This window comes from Pipistrellus hanaki (genome assembly GCF_964339955.1).
Source record: "Pipistrellus hanaki genome assembly, chromosome: 3".
Lineage (NCBI taxonomy): Eukaryota > Metazoa > Chordata > Mammalia > Chiroptera > Vespertilionidae > Pipistrellus > Pipistrellus hanaki.
The window spans coordinates 187,616,372-187,639,840 of NC_140505.1; the positions used below are offsets into that span (position 1 = coordinate 187,616,372).

Consider the following 23,469-nt stretch of genomic DNA (forward strand, 5'->3'; position numbering starts at 1 on the left):
ACGAACTCCAGCTGATAAGGGGCACAGAGAAAAACATCACTGCCCTGCAGAGGGTTTTTTTTTTTTTAACTTATCAGCTTTGGCACACACAGTTTGTGGTTCAGTTACTCCATGAAAAGCATACTTGAAGCCCAGGTCTGTATGGCTCAGTTGGAGAGTTGTCCAGTGCACCAAAGGGTGGAGGGTTCGATTCCTGATCAAGGCACATACTCGCTCAGGTTTCAGATTTGATCCTGGGTTAGGGCATGTAATGAAGGCAACCAATTGATGTTTCTCTCTTCTCTCTCTCTCTCTCTCTCTCTCCTCTCTCATCCCCTCTTCTTTCCTCTCTAAAAAAAAAACAAAAAAAAAAAACAACAACCCAAAAAACCCTTATTGAATGTATCCTCAGATGAGGATTGAAAAATACCTGTAAAATTTTGACAACTATGATTTTTAATTCAATTGGTATAATTTAACAGCTTGTTTGGATGAAATTATTAACCACATCCAGTTCCAAGTGCCTTTCAGCTCCATGGGGTAATGAATTTACCAAGAATGTTAGTCTTTGCTGGGCCACATCCCATTTTATATGGGTACTGGCGGCCTGGTGCACGGATCTGTGCACATTGAAAGGAAATTGATTAGAAGAAATTTTAATATTGCTATTCACCCTTTATAATAGAAGTGTCAACCAAATTCATGACCAACAAGGACATATTGAAACACGCTTGCACCAGAGCTTCATATGTATCGCACATGTGATGTTTATATTGCCAGTGCACGTCTTATGTACAGGCTGGTCAGTAGTACCGTTGGTAACTTAGCCTTTTATGTATGTAGATTGTCATTGCCAAAAAAAGGGCCCTTACTATTCAACATTTTAACTGAACTTAGCTGAGCAGCATTCACAATAATGCTAGTTTTTCACTTGGAGCAGAACATACTTCAGATAGCTTAATTTTAGTCCCATAAATTGGATGAAATGTTGGAACTATCTAATGACTGATGCAAATTGGCTTCAACTCTGGGACAATTCCTCAGCCAGTGGGGCCAGCACATTAATGGGCATGGTTTGGCTTTTCAGATGAACACAAGAACAATACCTTCGAGATTGCTTTCAGTTCATATTCCCTGAAGTTCCCATAGGCTTTTATTTAAAAATATATTTTAATGATGTCAGAGAGGAACGAAGAGGGAGAGGGAGAGAGAAACATCAATGATGAGAGAGAATCATTGATTGGCTGCCTCCTGCATATCCCCCACCGGGGACTGAGCCCACAACCTGGGCCTGTGCCCTTGAGTGGAATCAAACCTGGGACCCTTCAGTCGGCAGCCAAACCAGCTGGGGCTATTTTTATTTTTTAAGATATGTTTTTATTGCTTTTGAGAGAGAGGAGAGAGAGAGAGAGAGAGAGAGAGAGAGAGAGAGAGAGGAAAGGAGGAGAAAAAACATTGATGTAAGAAACACTGCCGAAACCGGTGTGACTCAGTTGATAGAGCGTCGGCCTGGGGACTGAAAGGTCCCAGGTTCGATTCCGGTCAAGGGCATGTACCTTGGTTGCGGACACATCCTCAGTGGGGGGTGTGCAAGAGGCAGCTGATCAATGATTCTCTCTCACTGATGTTTCTAACTCTCTATCCCTCTTTTTTCCTCTCTGTAAAAAATCAATAAAAATATATAAAAAAAAAAAAAGAAAAAAAGAAGAAAAGAAATATTGATCCTTCCGTACTCTCCCCACCCAGGGGTTGAGCCCCGAACCTGGGCACATGCCCTGACAGGGAATCGAACCGGTGACCTTTCAGTGAATGGTTGACGCCCAGTGATCTGAGTCACACTGGCCAGGGCGTTCCTCAGCTTTATTTTTTATTTTTTTTTAAATATATTTTATTGATTTTGTACAGAGAGGAAGGGAGAGAGATAGAGAGTCAGAAACATCGATGAGAGAGTCATCGATCAGCTGCCTCTTGCACACCCTCTACTGGGGATGTGCCTGCAACCAAGGTACATGCCCTTGACCGGAATCGAACCCGGGACCCTTCAGTCCCCAAGCCGACGCTCTATCCATTGAGCCAAACCAGTCCTGGCATCGTTCCTCAGCTTTAAATCACGGTGTTCCCATAGCTCATGTGGACTATTGATATGGTTTGTAAAACTGTTTCTCCTTCTGTTCTCCACGTTATTGAGGAGAGTAGTGGTTATTAGCCTTCTAGGGTTGAGAACCTGAGGAAGCCATGGCCGCACGTGCGCGCACACACTCACACACACACACACACACTCACACTCACACCATCGGTCATGCATCTGGTTTGGAGGGGTCCACGTCCCCGGAGGCTTGCTGGCCGTGACTCCCAGGTGAGAGTCCGGCAGAGGAACATCTCCGGTCTGAGGCCAGTCATGAGGAGAAATGGGACTCGAACCCCGACGTTCACTTTTCGGCAGCCCCTCACGTGGGGTGCCCTCCACCTGCAGGTCTCACGTTAGCCGCGCTGCCACCCAGAACCCACTGTGGCCCCTTTGCTTCCAGCCTCGACGCAGCCAGGCGTCTCGGAGACCACCATTTTCTCTCTGATTTCAGTGGCCGTGGTCCTCCCCACCCCACGTGACCTCTGCTGAGCGTGCGAAAGGGAGCATTCCAGTTCATCTTCTGTTTACTATGAGCGCGGTTTTCACACGTGTTTGGTTACATGCATGTGTGTGACCTTAACGGAGAAAACAGTATTCAAGGCAACGCAGTGTGCTGGGGCTCAGCCGACACATCGGGGAGGCTGTGGGCACAGGCCCAGCTCCCGGGAGGCCCCCAGCGTGCAGACCCCTGTGGGGGCAGCCTGGCCGAGGGGCTCCGGCTGCTGAGGGTTCTGAGTGAGCAGTCCTGGGACCTGAGTGGCCTCTGGGGCGAGGGCCGCTCTCTGATGAGCAGTGCTGGGCCTGGAGGAGGGGAATGGGGGGCCGGCGGGGCACTGGGCTGCTCCCCAAAGGCCGGGACCTGCTGCGGCCTCTCGCCCTTTCCCACCAGGGAGGAGGCAGAGGCCATCCTCCTCTGAAGGGCTGCAGGCTGGTTCTGGAGGGAGCGTTGTCACTAATGCCCCCCCCCCCCTCACTCTCTCCTTGCTCTGCCCCCCACTGCCAGGGCTGCCCAGCCTGAAAGACTCGGGTCAGCTTTGGGCTCAGATGGGCGTGGTTGGGATTCTGCTCCATTACTGCCCCCCTTAGGCAGATCACCTGGCCTCCCGGCTCCAGCTCCAGACGTTTGGCTGCACCCCCCCCCCCCCCCCCCCCGACAGAGCACTGAGAGCAGGCGGTGAGGCTGAGCCCAGAGCCAGCCGGGTAAGGTGCTGGCCCTCGGCCCTTCCCGCTGAGACCCGGGCCTGAAGGATGTCAGAGTCCATGCAGGCTCTGGGGCCTCTGGAGACACGGGTCCTGTTCCTGGGGGGCCATCGGCAGGGTGTGGCCATGGCCATGCCGTCCGGTCCTGGGCTGGGGCTGACTTGCCGTGCTGGTGGCTGGCACACAGCTGGTGCTTAGACTTGGGACTTTTAGGACTTCCTCCCGGAGGGGCTGGCGGTCCGGGTGCTGCAGACGCGGCTGTGGGAGCACCGAGCCCTTTGCAGTGTCTCAACATCAAGTCCTCTTGCCTTTGGCCTGACGCTCGCTGGCTCCGTGCTGCCGCCCGGTCAGAGGCGGGCGCACTGCCACCACGTGCACCTCGATGAGGAAAGGGTGTAAGCTGCGGTTTTCCAGGGTGACTGGCTTCCAGGCTGGAGCAGGGAGGTAGGAAAAGCTGGGGTTCCCGGTGCCAGGTGAGGAAGCACCCACCCAGAGCGCGGACTGTGGAGGCACAGGCAGCGGGCACTGCTGGGGCAGACGCCGTCCTGCCCACCCCGGCTTTGTCTCTCTATCCAGGGGGTTCCAGGGGATCCGTCAGCCTGGCTGTGGGCTCTCCCCTCTCTAGGAGCCCAGCACACAGTAGGCGCTCAGCAAACGCTAAAGGACCCAGCTTAGCTCAGTGTCTTCTTTGCTGCTGGGTGGTGGAGTTGCTGGGAGAATTATTCACCCTCCAAATGTCACCCTGTACTCCCACAGCTCGGCAGGTGAGGCCTGGTCCCGGGATGGGGGCCTGGGCCGTGTCTGGGCGAGGAGCAGGGCTGTGAGACGTGGCAGATGCTGTGGCCAGGCTTCGGAAGCCGGCCTCTCGGAGCCACTGCAGCCTGGACGCTCGGGCCTGGGCCTCAGCTCCTCTGCGTCTGTGTGTCCCAGGCCAGCGGACGGCAGGACGGGAAGCTGCCGGCGACACCTCGGGACCCGGCCTCCTCCAGCCGCCGCCCCCCCCCCCCCCGGCCCGCCGCCTCCCCCCGCCTCCCCCCGGCCCGCCGCCCCCCCCCCCGGCCCTCCGCCCCCCCCCGGCCCTCCGCCTCCCCCGGCCCTCCACCCCCCTCCCCCCCCCCCCCCCCCCCCCGGCCCGCCACCTCCCCCAGCCCGCCGCCACACTCCAGGCAGGAGCTAGGGCCGTTCTGGGACACCTGTCTAGTTTCCAGGGACGACCAGGGGCCTGACAGGGAGACAGGCCTCTTTCCGGAATCCGGGGCTGGCTTCCGGGACGGGGACCAGAGAAGGGCTGTGTGGCCCTGAGGTTCCTTCGCTGACCATGACCTACCCGAGTGCGACCCCAGCGGGAGTTGGGTTTGGCAGAGAAGGTGCTGGTGGCACCCAGGGGACTTGCCGTACCGAGATGGGTCACAGCAATGGCATTCCTGGGTCCCGAGCCCTCGTCTGGACCGTAAATCCACCCTGATCCGCCTTGTCACCAAGCTACCCCCCTCCGGAACCTCACTGGCCTGCCTCCATCCTGACCCACCACAGGGTGCCATGACTTTCTCACCAGGAGCTCAGAGCTTATCGAGCTCAGAGCTCATGCAGGCTGGGCATTGTGGAGGGAGGAAACAGCCGGGAGAGGGGGGGGGGGTCACTGTAAGATTCTCCTGAGCTCCTTGGGATTTGAATGCCTGTTAACCTTAAAAATGCAGCCACCTCCTGCACACGCCCTGTGCCTGGTGCCCGTGGGCTCCTGCTGGAGGCCTCAGCGTGTGCCATCCCAGGCGCCTGCTTCCAGGCTAAGTCCGGTCCCAGACTCTCCTTTTTAAACAGAGACTCCAAGAGGGAGGGGAAGAGGGAGGGGGAGGGAGGCAGCCAGCACAGAAGAAAGAGGGCTTCGCTGGGACTGGGCCTCGGGCCCCAACACCAACCCTGACCCTGACCCCGGGGGCGGGCACCTGCCTCCCTGGGCCTGTCTGCTTCGCCAGGAAAAGGAGTGGGTGCTGGGCCGGTGCCCGTTGGGAAAGGCTTACTTCCGGCGGCCATGCCTCAGGGTCAGACACAGCCCCTCCTGAGGGTGAGTTCCGGCCCTGCACCCCCACCCCGGAGGGGGGGGGAGGGGGGGCAGGAGGGAACCTCCTCCATCTGAGGCAGCACTCCAGAGAGCGTCAGAGCCCAGCCCCAAAGAACCGCTCCAAAGCGCCCCCGCCCGCCCCCGCCTCCCAGAACCGGGCGCAGGCCCGGGGCGCATTGACCGCTGGGGAAGGGACCGCTGGGCGCGCCCTGTTGGTGGAGACGAGGGGTTGCGGGATTCAGAGGCCTTCCCTGAAGCAGAGTCTGTATCTGTATTTATATTTGTACACATAGAATACTCAGACGCTCTAGTGAGGAAAGCACATCTACAGGCCCCTCCCGGCTCCTCTGTCCCCCAGAATCCGTGGAGCTGACCACAGGGCAGCGTGTCCTGGGCCTGCGGCCGGGGGGGGGCCTGAGGCCGGGGGCCTGCAGTGCGGACGCCCCTCGGGCACCTTCCCCACTTACCAACGCCCTGCGGCGCCCTCACCCCTTCTCTCCGAGGCCTGGCTCCGTTCTCCCATCAGCCCTCCCGGCCTCGGAGTGTCTGTCACTTGAGGGGCACCTGCAGTCTCCCCGCGGTGCTCTGCCAGGGCCGCCTGTGGCTGGGCAGGTGCAGGGGCCTGGCCCGGGAGCAGCAGGCGGGGAGGGAGGGGGGAGCGAGCTGCCGAAAGCAGTTTCCCAGGGGCGCGATGGGAGCGGCCTGGCTGGGCTGGGGTCTCTGCCGGCGCGGGTCTCCCCTCTGCAGGCTGGCCAGCGCTTCCTGAAGGGCAGCCCACGGCCACGTGGAGGCCCGTGGAGGCCGTGGAGCTGGGCTTCCGCTGGGGGCAGGCCCCTCACCCGCAGGGCGCTGCGGCAGGAGGGGCCGGCACTACTTGTAGGGCCGCAGGAAGCGGGACACTTTGGAGCGCAGCAGCTTGATGAAGGAGCGCGGGAACATCTCCTTGGACTCCTGGGCCGTGACCTTGAAGTAGTTCTGGGGGTGCGCCAGCACGTCGAAGAGCGCCTTGATCAGCTTCTTGTCCTGTAAGTGTAAGACACGGCCGGCCGCGTGAGGGCAGGTCCGGCTGCAAGGCCCTGGCTGCCCCCCTCTGCAGTGCCGGGGCGCCTGAGGGGGCTGTGGGGCCCTGGCCAGCCCCCTCTGCAGTGCCCAGGGGCGCCACCCTCTGGAATGCCCTGGCCGCCCCCCTCTGCAATGCCCGGGGCGCCTGAGGGGGTCTGTGGGGTGTCTGCGGGGCAGAGGGGAGATGTTGGCTAGCTGGTGAGTTTCAGGAGCCCCCACTCTGCCATAAATGATTTTTACTTTTATTTTTTAAAATATATTTTATTGATTTTTTTTTTTACAGAGAGGAAGAGAGAGAGATAGAAACATCAATGAGAGAGTGTCATTGATCAGCTGCCTCCTGCACGCCCCCCACTGGGGATGTGCCTGCAACCAAGGTACATGCCCTTGACCAGAATCGAACCCGGGACCTTTCAGTCCGCAGGCTGTTGTTCTATCCACTGAGCCAAACCGATTTCAGCTGATTTTTACTTTTAATTATTGAATTAAAAAACCTATTTTTATTGATTTCAGAGAGGAAAAAAGATGAAGAGGGACATAGAAACATTAATCATAAGAGAGAATCCCACACTGGGGATCGAGCCTGCAACCCAGGCATGTGCCCTGACCTGGTACTGAACCGCGGATGCTGGTTCATGGGTGGATGCTCAACCACTGAGCCATGCTGGCCGGGCTCGAATTGGTTTTAAGAGTCCACAGGGGGAGTATTTGAGATCTTGCTCCCGGCATATGTCAGTTTGGCTCAAATAAACTCTTAAAATAAAAGAACGGCCCACTGGTTTAACTTGTGGAGTTGCAGTACTCCTTCCTTTAATAAGCGATCTCCTGCAGAAGACAAGGCAAAGCAAAGACTGCCGGAAACCAGACACGGAGCAGAGAGCACGGGCTTTGGGGCTGAAGACCTGGATTTGAAACCAGTTCCAGAACCTGCTCCCTCGCCAGGGAACAGCCTGCCCCCTGAAGGTAACTCCTCTGCGAGGGGTCCCTCCTCTCGGGGCTGCACAGGGCGGGGGGAGGGGGCGCAGAGACAGCAATGAGCACCGGGCCATCCTGCTCAGCGGCACTCCGCCTCGGGCTGCCTCCCCGCGGCCTCTGCACGGCAGACGTGGTCCGCACTCTGGTGCTGCCGCTTAGTAGCCGGATCCCTCTTGGAGCCTAGGGGGTCAGGTCTAAGGGGGGAGGGGGGGCGATGGGACCGGAAGGAGACCCTCAGGAGCAGTGAGCCTGGCTGGGTGTCCCGAGGGCCCCGCAGAGACCCCGCGCGTGGCCCGTGGAAGGGGCTCAGCGAAGGCAGCACGGGGCCCGGGCTCATGTCACATGGGCAGGACCCAGCACACACGCGTGGCCTCTTACACACGTGCGTGCGGCTTCCTGCCCCTGAGAAACACTGTGGCCCCTGTGTGCCAGGTGCGCTGCCAGAGGCCGGGGACAGAGTGCTGAGGTGGCTCTGTCACCCAGACACCGGGACTGCAGGGCTGACGGGAAGGCCTGGGACTCTGAGTGCGTCCTGGCCCGGGAGGGCCAGCGGCCGGGCTGGGAGCAGAGGCTGGTGGGCAGCACTGAGGAAAGAGGCTTGGTGAGTGGAGGTCAGGGTGCGGAGGCCCAGGCCCTGCGAGAGGCGGCAGAGGACAGGTGAGAGGAAAGAGGTGGCACTGTCTCCAGGACAGACCGACAGGCCAGGACGACCCTCCGGTTCCCACTCACAGATGGGCCCACGGAGGAAAGGAGGCGCTCCGAGCCCCGAGCCCTCCAGGTTTGTAACCTCTCCGCTCACACTGCCTGCCAGCTGGGGCCGAGCACAGGCCGAGGGCTCCAGGGCTGTAAGCTATTTCTCAGCCCCGGAGACAGGCCGCTGTCTGCAGGGGCTGAGCCCCGGGCCCGGGGCACTGTCTGCAGGGGCTGAGCCCGGGGCCCGGGGCGCTGTCTGCAGGGGCTGAGCCCGGGGCCCGGGGCGCTGTCTGCAGGGGCTGAGCCCGGGACCCGGAGCCCGGGGCGCTGTCTGCAGGGGCTGAGCCCGGGGCCCGGGGCGCTGTCTGCAGGGGCTGAGCCCGGGGCCCGGGGCGCTGTCTGCAGGGGCTGAGCCCGGAGCCCAGGGCGCTGTCTGCAGGGGCTGAGCCCGGGGCCCGGGGCGCTGTCTGCAGGGGCTGAGCCCGGAGCCCGGGGCGCTGTCTGCAGGGGCTGAGCCCGGGGCCCGGGGCGCTGTCTGCAGGGGCTGAGCCCGGGGCCCGGGGCGCTGTCTGCAGGGGCTGAGCCCGGGGCCCGGGGCGCTGTCTGCAGGGGCTGAGCCCGGAGCCCAGGGCGCTGTCTGCAGGGGCTGAGCCCGGGGCCCGGGGCGCTGTCTGCAGGGGCTGAGCCCGGAGCCCGGGGCGCTGTCTGCAGGGGCTGAGCCCGGGGCCCGGGGCGCTGTCTGCAGGGGCTGAGCCCGGGGCCCGGGGCGCTGTCTGCAGGGGCTGAGCCCGGGGCCCGGGGCTGGCCTCTCTGGTGAGGACCCAGGGTCTTGACCTGGACAGGGTCAGCTGTCTGACGCCACAGCCCCTCTGTGACAAGGTGGCTGTGTCTCCGGGCAGTGGATGGGATAAGGAGGGAGTCCGTCCCAATCCGGCTCTGGGTTCCGTGAGTTTAAAGGCACCTCTGTCAACCTCCTTACTCCCAGAGGAGGAGAGGGGCTCGGAGCTGGGAGGGACTGCCCCAGGGCGCCTGACCCCACAGGGAGCCGGTGCTGGAGCTCCTGGTCTGGAAGGACAGACGTGCCAGCCTCAGCCCCACCGCGGGCCCTCTGACCCCCACCTTCCCTCACTAGGGGGTGGGGCAGGGAGGTCCCTGGACCTCCCAGCCTGTCCTGGGCCTCATGAACCCCTTCCCACAGGGCAGCCCGCGCACCTTCAAAATCTCCTGGTGGTTCTCCGAGGCGTAGAGCCGCCCGTCCCGGACGATGTCCTCGATCAGCTGCTGGTAGTCCTCTGCGGCCCGGAGGAAGGAGGCGGTGAGGGCTCCGGGCCCTCGGCCCTCTCCCCGCAGCCTCTGCCCCCCCATGTGCCCTCTCCCCGCAGCCTCTGCCCCTCTGTGCCAGCCACAGGCCTCTGCCTCCGCTCCTGTGTGCCCCGGCCCTCTCCCCGCAGCCTCTGCCCCCTCTGTGCCAGCCACAGGCCCTTCTCCCCGCAGCCTCTGCGCCCCCTGCGCCAGCCACAGGCCCTCTCCCCGAAGCCTCTGCCCCCTCTGCGCCAGCCACAGGCCCTCTCCCCGAAGCCTCTGCCCCCGCTGTGCCAGCCACAGGCCCTCTCCCCGCAGCCTCTGCCCCCCTGCGCCAGCCACAGGCCCTCCGCCTCCGTGCCTGTGTGCCCCGGCCCTCTCCCGGCCCTCTCCCCGCAGCCTCTGCCCCTCTGCGCCAGCCACAGGCCCTCTCCCCGCAGCCTCTGCCCCCCCTGCGCCAGCCACAGGCCCTCTCCCCGCAGCCTCTGCCCCCCCTGCGCCAGCCACAGGCCTTCCGCCTCCGCGCCCGAGTGACCTGCACCCGCCCTGTTCTCCCTGAGGTTTGGTGAGCTAAGAAACGCAAATTTAACCCTCAAACCCTGCACCAACTGCTCCCTCCTCAGCGCCTCGGACCCCCGTGGGCCTGCCCGTCCCCAGGTGGAGCCTGAGGCCAGTGGGAGTGGCTGGGCACAGGTGCCCACGTACCGTCGTAGGTGACGTAGGGCACCTGGAAGCCTTTCCCGCTGTTGCCCTCGTTGGACTTGAACTGGATCCAGAGCTTCCGGGAGCGGGCGGTGAAGGCGATGGGCCGCTCGTAGGTCTGGCAGGTCTCGTAGGTGGTGATGGACGTGGGCGAGGCTGGGGGTGAGGACACGCCAGGGACCGAGTGGAGTTTTCTATCAGACTCTTACAATCCTTTTGCATCCTTGAAACTCTTAACTAAGTACATATTAAATATCATAGAGCATAGGGAATAAAAACACTGACCATGCAGTCAAATATCTAAGTTCTCATTCCTTTTCTCCCCTCCCTCCCTCCCTCCCTTCCCTCCTTCTTTCCTTCCCTTCTTCCTTCTCTCCTTCCTTCCTTCCCTTCCTCCCTCCCTCCCTCCCCCTCCCTCCCTCCCTCCCTCCCTCCCTCCTTCCTTCTCTCCTTCCTTCCTTCCCTCCCTCCCTCCCTCTCTCCCTTTCTCCCTCCCTCCCTCCTTCCTTCCTTCTCTCCTTCCTTCCTTCCTTCCTTCCTTCCTTCCTTCCTTCCTTCCTTCCTTCCTTCGCTGCTCCTCCCTCCTCACCATGCCCACAACCCCTCTCTCTAGCCTCCGCACTGTTCCCTCTGCCTCAGATGCCCTTCCCCCCCTCACCCCCATGCCCAATGGTCCCTCGGAGCCCGTTGCCATGGCCCCTCCTCCAGGGAGCCTCCCCTCTGCTCCGGCAAACCTTCATTGCAGCCTCTCCCTGGGTGTCACTGCCCTGCACCGTGCCTCCATGCTTGCACCCAGCACAGAGCCCGGGCTGAGGTGAAGGCTCGGACGTGGGGAGACCCTCCCTGAGGGCCTGGGTGCCCCCTTCTCACCGCTCCCTGGGAGCCTGCCTGCCCTGCCCTTGCGGGGGGAGAGGCTGGCCCCTGGAGCTCAGCCTGTGTGTGAACAGCAGAGGGCAGAGGGGCAGCTGGGGGCCGGGGGCTGGTGACAAGCATGGGCAGGGCACAGGGGCCCAGGCTGGGCTCTGAATTCCCCTGGGAGCCGGGCGGCTCCGGCCCTTGGCGGCCTCGGTCCTATGGGAACGTGGGGTTTCCTGGCTTATCAGCTGCACTGAGGGGCGACCCAGCGCCAGGGCTCAGCCGCCCCGCTCCGCCGGTCTCCGCGCCGGGGCAGCCGAGGCCCCGGGAGCAGGTGCGTCTGTGCGGCTGCCTGTGTCCTCCCGCCCTGACTGGGAGGAGCCTCAGTGGGCACCGCTGACTGGGAGGAACAGAGCTGGTCCTGGGGGCACTGGAGGCAGCTCTGCCTCGCTGGCTGCGTGGCCATCTGGGCTCACCCTGTTCTGCGGGGAGGGGCCACCTGAGGACTCCCCACGGCCACTGTGGGGGTGACGAGCCAGGAGGCTGGGAACGGGGGGCGGGCTGCCGACCCTGGGCATCCTGTGTGCGGGCACACACTGGCCCTTTGCCCCAGGCCACCCCAACTTCAGAGGAAGGCGTCTGCGGAGGAGGGGCCGCTCCGGTCTCACCCTGGCCCGTGGGGCAGGACCGTGTGTGCTCGGGGAGAGACCAGCTGGACCAGGTCCTGACTCCCATGCTCAGGGCGCCCAGAAGCTTTCCAGACCTTTCCACAGAACTCTACAGAGCCCGCAGCTCAGTCAGACAAGTGGATTTACACCCGGTTTGGCTCAGTGGATAGAGCATCGGCCTGCAGACTCAAGGCCCCAGGTTCAATTCTGGCCGAGGGCACATGCCTGGCCTGTGGGCTCCACCCTCAGGGGGAGCGTGCAGGAGGCAGCCGCTCAGTGATTCTCTCTCATCACTGATGTCTCTCTCTCTCTCTCTCCTGCGTCCTCTCTGCAGTCAGTGAAGAAAACACCCTTAGAGGACAATGAACAACAGACGGGGAAGGTGTCGTGGCCGAGCCGCCCGGCACCCACCGCTCTTGCGCATGACCAGCACGTCGCCGCACTCGTCCTCGCTGGGCAGGAAGATCTCGGGGACCACGATGAGGATCCTGCGCTTGGGGGGCGGGGAGATGTGCCACACGCACTCGGCGTTGGCCGGGTAGTCGCCGGGGTAGTTGGGGGACTCGATGTAGCCCATGTAGTCGCCGAGCTCCCCGCCGCAGTGCTGGTCTGTGGGCACGGGGGTCGGTCAGGCCCGCTGGTGGGTGCCCCTGCCAGGCGGGGCCCTCAGCAGCCCCGCCCAGCGCCCCAGCCCCTCCCACCTCTCCTAGCGCCCCAGCCCCTCCCAGCCCCTCCCAGCCCCTCCCAGCCCCTCCCAGCGCCCCAGCCCCTCCAAGCCCCTCCCAGCGCCCCAGCCCCCCCCAGCGCCCCCAGACCGGAGAGCAGCGCCCCAGCCCCTCCCAGCCCCCCCAGCCCCTCCCAGTGCCCCCAGCCCTCCCAGCCCCTCCCAGCCCCCCCAGCCCCTCCCAGCGCCCCCAGGCCGGAGACCAGCGCCCACTTTTGCAGTGGGTGATGTTGGTGGAGCCGTCGAAGTCGGTGCTGGTGCTGCCGGGGCAGGCAATGCAGTGGTTCTGGCCGAACTCAGGCTGGTAGGTGCCGACGGGGCAGCGGACGCAGCGGTGGGAGGTGGTGTTGTAGTGGTGGCCGGGGGAGCAGTGCACTGGGGGGTAGGGAGGCATTAGGGGGACCTTCTCCCTGAGGCCTCCCTGCCCCCGGGGGTCTCAGCAGAGCAAGGCCCTCCCCCACTGCCCGGTGCCCTCCCCCCTGTGCACAGCCAGGCAGAGTGCTCTGGGCCCCCGGGATCTGGTCTGAGTGTGTGTGGGGGGGCAGGGAAGAGAGTGGGGTGCAGACCGAGTCCGCCTCGAGGCCCACATCCCCTCACGAGCATGCGGGGAGGAAGTGGGGGTCAGGGTGGAGTTCCCCAAGGGCCGCTGGGAAGGGACTCGGGCTCTGGCACACAGGGATTCTGGAGGCCGCCCTGCCGGGAGCCATTCTCGGGGAGCAGTGGGGTGAGCCTGGCTGGCTGGTGGGGGTTCAGGAGAGAATGGGGGAGAGGAAGTGGAGTCAGAGGAAGTGGAGTCAGCCTCACTCTATGGGGCTGAGTCACAGGGGGAACCAGGCAGGAGTGGAGTGGGGGCACAGAGCTGGGGCTGCCGCCCCCAGAACGCGGGCTCAGGGGACCCCTGTGTTCTCAGCACACAGGGGTGCCAGAGGGCTCCCCGAGGCGTGCCTGTGCCCTGGGGCGGGGGAGTGGCGGGGCTGCAGGCTGGTGGCCCTGTCCAGTGGGTGACTGACCTGGCCCCACGTCCCTGCTGCCTCCTGCACCTCACCCGCCGCCCTGCGGCACGGAGCACCCAGAGGAGCTGGCGGCCCCCTCACCCCGGGCTCAGAGCCTCACCACAGCTGAGTGGGGGCTGCCGTCCTGCCCAGTGTGTGCACAGAGCCGGTCCCCGTGTCCAGCCCGGATGCTGCAGACTCCGCTGCCCCGGGGTGTGGGCGGGAAATGGCCCCCAGCCGCTCGGCCAGCCTGGGGGGGGGGGCCCTCACCTTTGGCCTCGCAGTCCTGGAAGGAGGCCGAGCCCTCGTGCTTGGTGAGCAGCCCCCCTCCGCAGGGGAAGCAGCCGGTGCGCCCGGGCTCCGGCTGGTACGTGCCCACGGGGCAGGCCTGGCAGGGCCGAAAGCCGTCAGCGGAGAAGGAGCCGGGAGAGCACTGGCCTGGAAGACAGAGGCCACGGCTCCCTCAGGCCCTGCCCTCAGCCCTCTTCTGCCCCGGGAAGGCACCGAGCACCACGGTTGGGGTGGCCGGGGAGGGACCTGGGGGAGGAAGCCTGCCACCCACCCATCTGTGGCCGTCAGGGGCTCCCGGCCGTGTGGCTCGGCCAGCCTGGCTCTTCACCCGCCAGCAGGAAGAGAAGCTGGGTGTGCGGGGCCCGCAGTGGAGATGGGGTGTGGGGCGGTCACTTCTCTCAGAGGGACTGTCCCTGAGGACAGGCCGCACCGGGGCTCACAGCTCAGGGCTCACCCTGCGTGGCTGTGAGCGAGGCCGGGCCAGAGCGGAGGAGGTGACGCCCTCGAGCAGAAAGGAGAGCGGAGTGTTCTCTGTCCCAGCGGTGGCCACTCCGAGCTCCGTGCCAGTCCCATCCCCGCTGGGGGCAGGGGCCGCCCTCTGGGCAGCCCGCAGACTCAGGCTCTGTCCCCAGCACCAACCCGGGATCTCAGGCACCCTTTCCCCACCCGGGCCCTTGGGTGGCCAGGGGCGGGAGGCTGATGGGAGAGGCCCATTCCACAGAGGAGTCTGAGCGGGCACCACATGGAAAAGCTCCTTGCAAACCAACGTGCCAGGCAATGGGCCCACGGCTTTCCGAACCACCTGCAGGGCCGATGCGCCGTCCCTGCCCAGGCAGGTGCCAGAGCATGGCCATGCGATTCGAGCTCCATGAGATGTACCGTTACTGGGCAGCCACGAAGCCCCGGTGCCTCCGCCACAGCCACAGGGGCTGCAGGTGGCCGGTGCTCGTGGCTGTGAAGTCCTTTCGGGGCTGCGGGGCCGAGTGCGGTCGCCCTCGCTGACCCTCTGGGCGTGGACGCCTCTGGCCCGCAGTGCACCCTGGGAGCGGCCAGGACAGCTCTGCGCGGGCACGGAGCTTTTCCAAGTCACAGGGCTCCGGCTGTGCTCGGCAGCCTCAGGGAGGCCATGGGGCCCGTCCCCGTCCCGCCCCGCCCCACCCCACTCTCCCCCTCCTGGCTGGGCCCTCACTTGCCTCCACATTCAGACACGTTGCGGGCACCGGCCAGGCCAAGCCCGTCGCTGCTGGGGCATGGAGTGCAGCTGAGCTGGCCTTCCCCGTCCTGGTAGGTGCCCGGCGCGCACGGCACACACCGGCCGGAGTCCCCGCGGAAGTAGGTGCCGGGCTCGCAGGCCACTGCGGGCAGAGCCAGAGGCTGCTGGTAGCCGGTCTCCGGCGCCTCAGGGCCTCTGCGAGGACCCCGGGGCCAGACCTGGTCTCGGGCCCCTCCTGGCCGCTCCCACCGAGGGTCCTCTCAGACCCTCCCTCCGCCTTCCGCGGCTCTCTCGACCCACATCCCCTCCCTCGTGCGCCCTCCCGGCCACGCAGAAGGAAGTGGCTGTGCCTGGCGGACTCACTGCACGTGCCGTCCTGCAGCGTCTGGCCTGTGCCGCACGCGCCCGGGCCCTCCGGGGCCTTGGCCGGCTGCTGGGCCACCTCGTACTCCGTGCCCGCCAGCTGGACGGAGAAGAGCTGCCGGCTGACGGCCTTCCGCAGCGTCCTGATGGCCGCCTGCACGCTCTGCTCGGCCCGCCGCCGCACGCAGTCCGCCTCGCAGGTGTCTGCAGCGAAGAGACCGTCACACCCCCCACACCCTGTCCCCCAGCTGCCTCCCCCAGGCTGCCCTCCGCCCTCCGCCCTCCGCCCTCCGCCCTCCGCCCTCCGCCCTCCGCCCAGCGCGGCACCGCGCTGAGCCAGGCCACTCTGGAGCGCACTCGCAGTGGCCCTGGCGGGGCACCATGGCTGCGTCCACCTGACAGATGGGGAGACTGAGGCTCCCAGAGCTAGCGCCTGCCCACAGCCACGTGGCAGATCTGATGGAAATCAGGCTGCCGCCACTGCAACACCCCCCTCCCCAGGCACTCCCCCTGCTGGCGCTCCTGCTGCCGCTCAGACACCTGCCCCGGCCTCAGGACACCCTGGCCTCCTGGCGTGGCCCTCGCTGTGCACGCCGCCTTCAGCCTCCCTGCCTGACACAGGTCGCGCCTTGCCCTCTGTGCCCTGGCCTCTTCCAGTCGCTCTGCCTAGGTGCCAGTCCCGCCCCCCTCCATGGCGTGAACTTTGATTTCCAGCCCTGAATCCAATGGCCCTCTCTGGGTGGACTTCCGGGGCGCCCATTTGTTCTCACACCCCTCCCCCTAGAGGCTCCCCGGCACTGGGCTGGTCCCCGCACTCCAGCGCCCAGGGGGCTGGGCACACACAGCCACATCGCTGACAGCTCACTCCTCTCCCGGCTCCCCACCCCCTCACAGCCAAGAGCAGGGTGTTGGCACCAGACATGAGCCAGAACCACCAGCCCCGGGAGCGCAGGGGAGGCTGCGGGTTAGTCCTCCGGCCCCTGTGAGGGCAGGGAGGATGGAGGGGCGTGTGGCATCCCTGGCCCTGAGCCCTGCTCCTCTCATGGCCCAGGGCCTCCCCTACCATCTTGGCTCCAGGCAGTTCTCCTGCCGTCCTCTCCTGCCCGGCCTCCACCTCCACAGCCGTGTCTGGGCGGGGAGCAGCGCCACACCCACAGATCTTGCCACCCCCGTGTGCGGGCCTCCCCCACGCCCTCCACAGCCCCCGGGGACCCCTCGCCCACCTGAGGCCTCTTCCCCCTTTGTCTCCACCTCCAGCTCCGCCGTGATGTGGGCAACCTCCTTGGACGGGGACTTCCGGCCACGGCGCCTCTTCTTGGAGGAGTCACACTTGAGGGTCACAAAGGTCACGTGGCTGTTTTCTGGACGAGAAGGGACCGTTGTGACTGAGCGGTGCGGGCAGGAGCAGGCCCTCCCCACCCGTGCACCTCGGCCGCACCGCCCAGGCGCACGCGGGAAGCGAGGCCGCGGAAGGCCAGGCTGGCTCTGAGTGCCAGGGGGCGGGGCCGAGCCTCCTCACCGCCCTGTGGGCTGAGGAGCCCAGGAGCTCGGCCATCTTTCCGGAGGCAGAGCAGAGCTGCCTCCCGCCCGGCCCTCCCCGGCTCCCCCGCTGGTTCCTGTTCCGACCCCCTCACCGAGAGACGCGCTGCTGAGAGAGCCCGTGCCTCCTGCGCCGGACAGCCGGACAGGACAGCCGGACAGGACAGCCGGACAGCTGGACAGGACAGCCGGACAGGACAGCCGGACAGCCGGACAGGACAGCCGGACAGGACAGCCGGACAGCCGGACAGGACAGCCGGACAGGACAGCCGGACAGCCGGACAGGACAGCCGGACAGTCGGACAGCCGGACAGCCGGACAGGACAGTGGCAGAGAGCCCTGCTCTGGGAGCTCACTGACCCGGGAGGCAGCACGGCGGCCCCAGGGATCTGGGTCCTAAGCCTTCACTTCCCGCTGGCCGCCCTCCCATCGCGGCCTCGGGTGCGCAGGTGTGGCCTCGGGCTAGGGGGCCACGGGGAGCCTTCCGCTGACCCGCCCTGCTGGGCCCTGGCTCCCAGCTCCCAGGCCTGGGAGCCCCGCCCCAGGTGGCCGGTACCCGGGGCCACTCACCCAGCAGCGGCTGTCTGGGGGCCTCCTTGGCTGGCTCCCCACTGCGGGGCCAGAGCTGGCACTTGGCTTCGCGGATCTTGAAGCGCGCCTTCTGCCTGATGGGGGCGGCGGGGGCACCTGGGGAAACCAAAGTCCCCCAGGTGGTGGCCTCTCCTGGGAGCAGGAGGTGCTGGGGCCGGGGCTGCAGAGGGAGTGCCTGGGTGTGAGGGGCTGCCCGGGGCTGGGGCCCTCCCTCCTCACGTCTCTCCCGTGCGGGGGTGGTGGGGGCAGGCTGGAGCCAGGGGCCTTCCAGCCAGATCTTCTGTGGAGGAGAGGAGGGCCTCGCCCTAATCCCCACCCCAGAGCAGCTCCCGGGCCGGGTGTGCAGGGAGCGGGCAGAGGAGAGAGGAAGCGGGGAGGGAGGGCGGGAGCCACAGATGCCCAGACCCTGCCTCCTCGGAGGAGCTGGGCTAAGGCAGCAGCCATCACAGATGCTGAGAGCTGTGTCGTGGGTGTTAGACACTCGCAGAGGCCGTGTCACTGGCCCCGCAGTCTGACAGGGCCCGCTCCGCCGGGGCAGCTGGCGGGGCCTCACTGGCACTTTGGGTGGGGTCTTCCCCGGCAGTGCCGCCGACTCAGGAGCTTTAGACTTAACGGCGCCGGAAACCCACACCCCGAATCCAGCGCCTCAGGGTCACCGAGCCGCTGTGCTGGGTCCAGGAGCCTCGGGTCAGAGAGCCCGTCCGTGTCCCGGCCCCGCAGCCTGCCTGCTGCCAATAGCTCAGGAGGCTCCCCCTGGGCCGTGCCCGCCCCCTCACCCCCACACAGAGCACCCGTGGGCGCGGCCGGGCCAGGGCTACCTGCGCAGCTGGGCCCGGCGCCGGGGCTGGTGCCGTTGCGCGTCGGCGGCGTCCTGCCCTGGAGGCTGGGCACCCCGCAGCTCAGGCTGTAGCTGTTTTCCGAGTCTGTGGAGAAGCGGGTGGTGAGGCACAGCCGGTACCCCTCCTCCAGCGCCCCCGGGTCCCCCAGCCTCAGAGGGGCGAGGGAAGGAGAGGAAGGTCAGGGCCCAGCCTGAGTCAGCTCCTTCCTGCTGCGAGACCGCAGGGCACACGGAGCAGGGACACTGCGGCCCGTGGAGACCCCGGCGGCTGCCCAGGGCCCCTCCAGGAGCAGGGCTGGGCCTCCGTCAGGCTCCTTCCTGGGGAACAGCAGGGGGTTACCTGGCAGGAAGAGCGTGTGCGCCGGGCAGGCGAGGGAGCAGCTCTCCACGCCGCCCGCCTTGCTGCACCACAGCTGGGCCCGCGGGGCGGCCTGGGCTGCAGCAGGGCACCCGCCCGCGTCTGAGGAGGAAGAAAGAGAGGCTGGAGGGGCCACTGCGGGGCTTTCTGAGGGGCTCCGCCACCCCCCAGGCCAGACCGCCTCAGTGGGAAGGGGCTGGGAGACGGCAGAGCCCACAGGCCCAGGATTCAGGCTCGATCCCTAGTGGGGGCGTGCAGGCGGCAGCTGATGAATGATTCTCTCTCATCATGGATGTTTCTCTCTCCCCTTCCCCCTTCCTCTCTGAAATCCATAAAAATATATTGTAAAAACAGACCGGCAGGTCCTCAAAGTTAAACACGGCTACCCTGTGGCCAGCAGCCCCACCCCGGCACCCACCAGGGAAGCGGAAAGCGTGTCACACGGACCCCTGCCACGAACGCAGGGCCGCGCCGCTCAGAACGCTCGGACGGGGACTGCGCGAGCACCGGCCGGGGAGGATGACGGCGTGGCCAGCAGTGACGGGACAGCCTCCGCGGCCGCAGGCTCAGTGTTAGAGCGCCAGCCTGAGGGCGGAGGTCTCAGGCTCCATCCCCTGTCAAGGGCGTGCACTGGGTTTCCGGTTCGATCCCCTCCCTGGTCGGGGCCCCTTGGCGGTCTCTCTCACATCGATGTTTTTCTCCGTCTCTCCCCTTCCTGCTCCCTTTCGCTCTGAAAAACATCGATGGGAAAAATGTCCTCCCTCCTTGAGGGAGGATTAAAAAAAAGGAACGAGGCCCTGGCAGTGGGAGTCCGGCAAACACGGACGGTGGTCGCCGAGGCCTGGGCTGGAGGAGACGGAGTGACCGCCATGGGCGGGGCTTCTTTTGGAATGAAGACGCTCAGAACTGACAGGGCTGCACTGAAAACCACACTTCGTTATTTTTTAAAGCACTTTGCTTGTTTGTTTACTTACTTTGCTAATCCTCACGGAGGATATTTTCCATTTTTTTTTTTTTTTTTTTTTTTTAAGGGAGAATGGGAGAGAAGGGGAAAGACAAAGAGAAACATCAAGGCGAGAGAAACACATCAATTGGTTGCCTCTTGCACAAGTCCCGGCCAGGGATGCCCAGGCTGGGGAGGAGCCTGCAACCAAGGTACGTGCCCTTGACTGGAATCGAATCTGGGACCCGCAGGCTGACACTTTATCCACTGAGCCAAACCTAGGGCACACTCTTTATTTTTATTTATTTATATTTAAGTACATGTTTACTTATTTCAGAAAGGGAGACAGAGAGAAACAGCAACAATGATGAGAGAATCATTGATCAGCTGCCTCCTGCACGACCCCTACTGGGGATTGAGTCTGCAACCCGGGCATGTGCCCTTGACCGGAACTGAACCTGGGACCCTTCAGTCTGCGGGGTGACGCTCTATCCACTGAGCCAAACAGGCTAGGGTTCGCATCACGCACTTTAAAAAAAAAATATTTTTATTGATTTTTCACAGAGAGGAAGAGAGAGGGATAGAGAGTTAGAAACATCGATGAGAGAGAATCATCAATCAGCTGCCTCTTGCACACCCCCTACTGGGGATGTGCCCGCAACCAAGGTACGTGCCCTTGACCGGAATCAAACCCAGGACCCTTCAGTCCGCAGGCCGATGCTCTATCCACTGAGCCAAACTGGTTTCGGCCGCATCATGCACTTTAATGGGTGAATTGCATGTCTCTCAATAAAGCTGTTAATAAAACAAAACAAAACAAAACCCGAGAGGAAGGAAGGCAGCTCCTCAAGGAAGCCTGCGGGTCCCGCAGCTCCGGCAAACACCAGCCCCGCAGGACCCTGAGGAGCAGCGGGCGCATCTCTGCAAGCCCGTCCGCCCACCACAGCCCGGGCGGGAAGGCAGCGCCGGGCGGCCGGGCTTCTCAGGCTGGTGTCCTCACACCAGCACCAGCCACGCTTCCGAGACCCGGCCCCACGGCCCCACGGCCCCACGGCCCCACACGCCTTCGCCACGGCGGCAGGACCGCTGCTCCGCTCAGTGTGGCAGCAGGGCAGCGGGGCAGGCCTGACGGACTGATTTCCAGTGCCAGCAAACACTGCGAGCGTCCAGCTGCCAGCTCTCTCTGGGTGCTGGCTCCAAGGGAGCAGGCCAGGCCCCCGTCCTGCTCGGCCTGCAGCACACACACTCCAGTGCGGACAGCCACACAGACCGCGGTGTGGCCCAGCCATCGTGTCTGGGTGCAGCGGCGGGAAGGAGAGGGGAGGCACGCGGGAGGGTGGGGTGCGGGGAGCGGGAGGGTCCAGATGGTGCTGAGTAAGGAGCCTCCATCCCAGGGGCATGCACCCCGCTGTGCTCAGGGAAGGACACCGGGAGCTCAGGGGAGGGGAAGGCCGCCAGGCAGGCAGCGGCCTCTGCCATGCAGAGGAGTCCCGGTTGGCTCCGAGCAGACAGGACTCAGGGCTGCAAGGCTGGCTGGCAGCCCTGGAGGTCCCACGCCCAGAGCGGGCCCTGCACAGGCGGTGGCCAGCATGTGCTGGTGGAGCCAGTGAGTGCGGGGACTCTCTGAGGATCCAGCACAGCAGAGGGCGGGGGTCACCGCGCTCGCTCGGGAGGCCCTGCCTCACCCTGCGGGGCTGGCAGTCTGGGCAGGGGTGGGTCTGAAGAGACCCGGCACTCCCTGTGCTCCCCACCAGGCTCTGCTGCTGCTGCACCCGGAGCCCCTCCCGACCAGCTTTCTTGGCAGGACAAGGGGGAACCGCGGCCTCCACTCCCTCCTCTGAGCCTCCTGCTCCTCCTGAGCCCACGGCGGCACAGCTGAGCCCAGGTCCCCAGTCTGTCTGTGCTCCGCTGGCCCCTAGCTCTGCCGCCTCACCCTGGAGGCCTCGTTCCCACCAGCCAGGGGCCGGCAGCAGAGGCACCTGCCCAGCACCTGCCTACATCACTGCCTCGCCCTGCCCACCAGGCACGGAACAGAGGGTGGTCCCAGTGATGCCCACCCCGGGGCTCCTGCCCAGGGCACTCACCCCAGGGGACTCACCCACGCAGTCCTTCCGGTTCCAGTGGAGCCGCCTCCCCGGGGGGCAGACGCACTGGAAGCTGCCCTTGGTGTTGACACAGCCCTGGTCGCAGCCCCCGTTGCTCACGCTGCACTCGTCCACGTCTGCAGCACAGGAGGGGGGCGGGCGGGAGGGTAAGGCAGGGGGGTAAGGGCAGGACCGCCAGCCCCGGCCACCCCCTCGGAGCAGGAGGGCTGGGAATCCCCTGACCCCAGCCTGACACCGTCACTGTGCACAGACCCGGGCTGCACACATTACACATACAAGCATGCACACACACGTGAGCACGCACACCGACACCTCCCTCCTGCCCAGACGGGGCAGGCAGAGCAGTGGCACCAAATTTAGGTTCCGTCAGGTCTGCGGGGCGGGAGCACTGGCCCGGGGACCAGGCGGCCTCTTCTCGCCGTGGGACTGGGACAGGCCCTTCCAGGCGCTCCTGTGCCATGGGGCCGGCAGGAAGAAGCCACCCGAGCCCTCCTCCTCAGACCGTCCAAGGCCAAAAGCACGCTGTGCGGGAGGGCTGGGCTGCATTCACACTGGGGTGCACGACTGAGCACCCCGGCTGCCAGCATTCGGGGGCGGCCGGCCCAGGGAAGCTGGTGGCTAGGTTTTGGGGGTCCCTGCAGCCTCCCCCAGGTGCCGCCCCAGCACCAGCTGTGCCCTCACGGCTGCCAAGCACAGGGAGGGAGACACCCAGGCCACAGGGACACGTGTCAGACGTCTCCACCTCCCGTCACTGACCCTCCTCCTCCTCTGTGCCCCGCCTGCCTGAGCTCCACAGCTCTGGGCCCCGTGTCTGGTGCCCGGCTCACTCTTTTAAACACATGGCAGCCACAGCAGTCCCAGTGCATGAACGTGGCCATGTCCCAGGCTGATTAAAGCTCCCACAGGGATAAAACCCAGTCCCCTCCGGGCTCAGGCAGCCCTGCACCCCGTCTGACCTCCTGGCCTCACGGCTGCCTCCAGTCTCTGCCTCAGGCCTGCGCACATGCTGACCTCTCTGCCAGGCTCCCCTCATCCTGAGCCAAACGCTTCTGTGTGGCCACCACTCTTCCAGACTGGCCGTATCCAGGTCTATGCCCACACCTGGCCCAGGCTTAGCCCCGGTGGGTACTTGCTGCCCCTCCCCATCCTCCCGCCTCTCCTCTGGCTGAGCCCCTCCCTGCCCACCGGTCCCCAGCCTCGCCCTGCCCCCAGGATTGTCAGGGGGAGGGGGAGGGGGCGGGGGCGGGGAGGGTGCGGCGCGTGCCTCGGGGGAGGTGGCCGTGGAGGGCGGGCGGGCGGGCTGCAGACCTCCGCAGTGGGTCGTCCCGTAGAGCGTGTGGCCGCGGTGGCACAGGCACTGGAAGCTGCCGGGCGAGTTGATGCAGATGTGGTCGCAGGTCCGCGCGAAGGAGCACTCGTCAATGTCTGTGTGGCCACAGGGGGCGTGGGGAGCGTGTCAGGGTGGGCGGAGGGGCACGCTGCCCCCGGCCGCACAGCGCACAGCCCCCGCCTCCTGTCGCCGCCCCTTTCCCCGTCTCCGCTGCCTCGAGTCTCCTCTGGAGGCGGGCAGGGCAGGAACGCTCTGGATGGAAGGGCTGTGGTTTCTGCCATTTAACACCCCAGGGCTAACTGTGATTAGGATTGCTGTTTATTTTTATTGATTTCAGAGAGGAAGGGAGAGAGATAGATACCTTAATGAGAGAGGATCATTGACTGGCTGGCTCCTGCACGCCCCCAGTGGGGATCGAGCCCACAACCTGGGCATGTGCCTGACCGGGAATCGAACTCTGACCTCCTGGTTCATAGCTCAGTGCTCAATCATGAGCCCTGCCGGCTGCATTGGTCTGTAACCCACCCCTGCAGGAACCTGATGGGGCTGAGGAGGCAGC

The 23,469-nt window shown here is 64.8% G+C and overlaps 2 protein-coding genes across 4 annotated transcripts in view; both read right to left on the reverse strand.

Annotated features, from left to right (window-relative positions):
• The window catches only part of PARVB (parvin beta), a 303,345-nt gene that overhangs the window by 78,695 nt on the left and 201,181 nt on the right, over positions 1-23,469 (reverse strand).
• SCUBE1 (signal peptide, CUB domain and EGF like domain containing 1) overlaps positions 5,627-23,469 on the reverse strand; it is an 84,615-nt gene continuing 66,772 nt past the window's right edge. For all 3 annotated transcript variants that reach the window (XM_084878124.1, XM_084878123.1, XM_084878122.1), the window contains 14 exons: positions 22,889-23,005; positions 21,574-21,696; positions 18,515-18,634; positions 18,155-18,259; positions 17,316-17,432; positions 16,430-16,567; positions 15,207-15,410; positions 14,824-14,985; positions 13,610-13,777; positions 12,561-12,722; positions 12,035-12,232; positions 10,104-10,256; positions 9,309-9,388; positions 5,627-6,389 (listed from right to left, as the gene is read on the reverse strand). In XM_084878124.1, the coding sequence (XP_084734250.1) occupies positions 6,237-6,389; positions 9,309-9,388; positions 10,104-10,256; positions 12,035-12,232; positions 12,561-12,722; positions 13,610-13,777; positions 14,824-14,985; positions 15,207-15,410; positions 16,430-16,567; positions 17,316-17,432; positions 18,155-18,259; positions 18,515-18,634; positions 21,574-21,696; positions 22,889-23,005 (2,000 nt within the window). In that variant the 3' untranslated portion in view covers positions 5,627-6,236. The remainder of the gene's footprint in view (positions 6,390-9,308; positions 9,389-10,103; positions 10,257-12,034; positions 12,233-12,560; positions 12,723-13,609; positions 13,778-14,823; positions 14,986-15,206; positions 15,411-16,429; positions 16,568-17,315; positions 17,433-18,154; positions 18,260-18,514; positions 18,635-21,573; positions 21,697-22,888; positions 23,006-23,469) is intronic.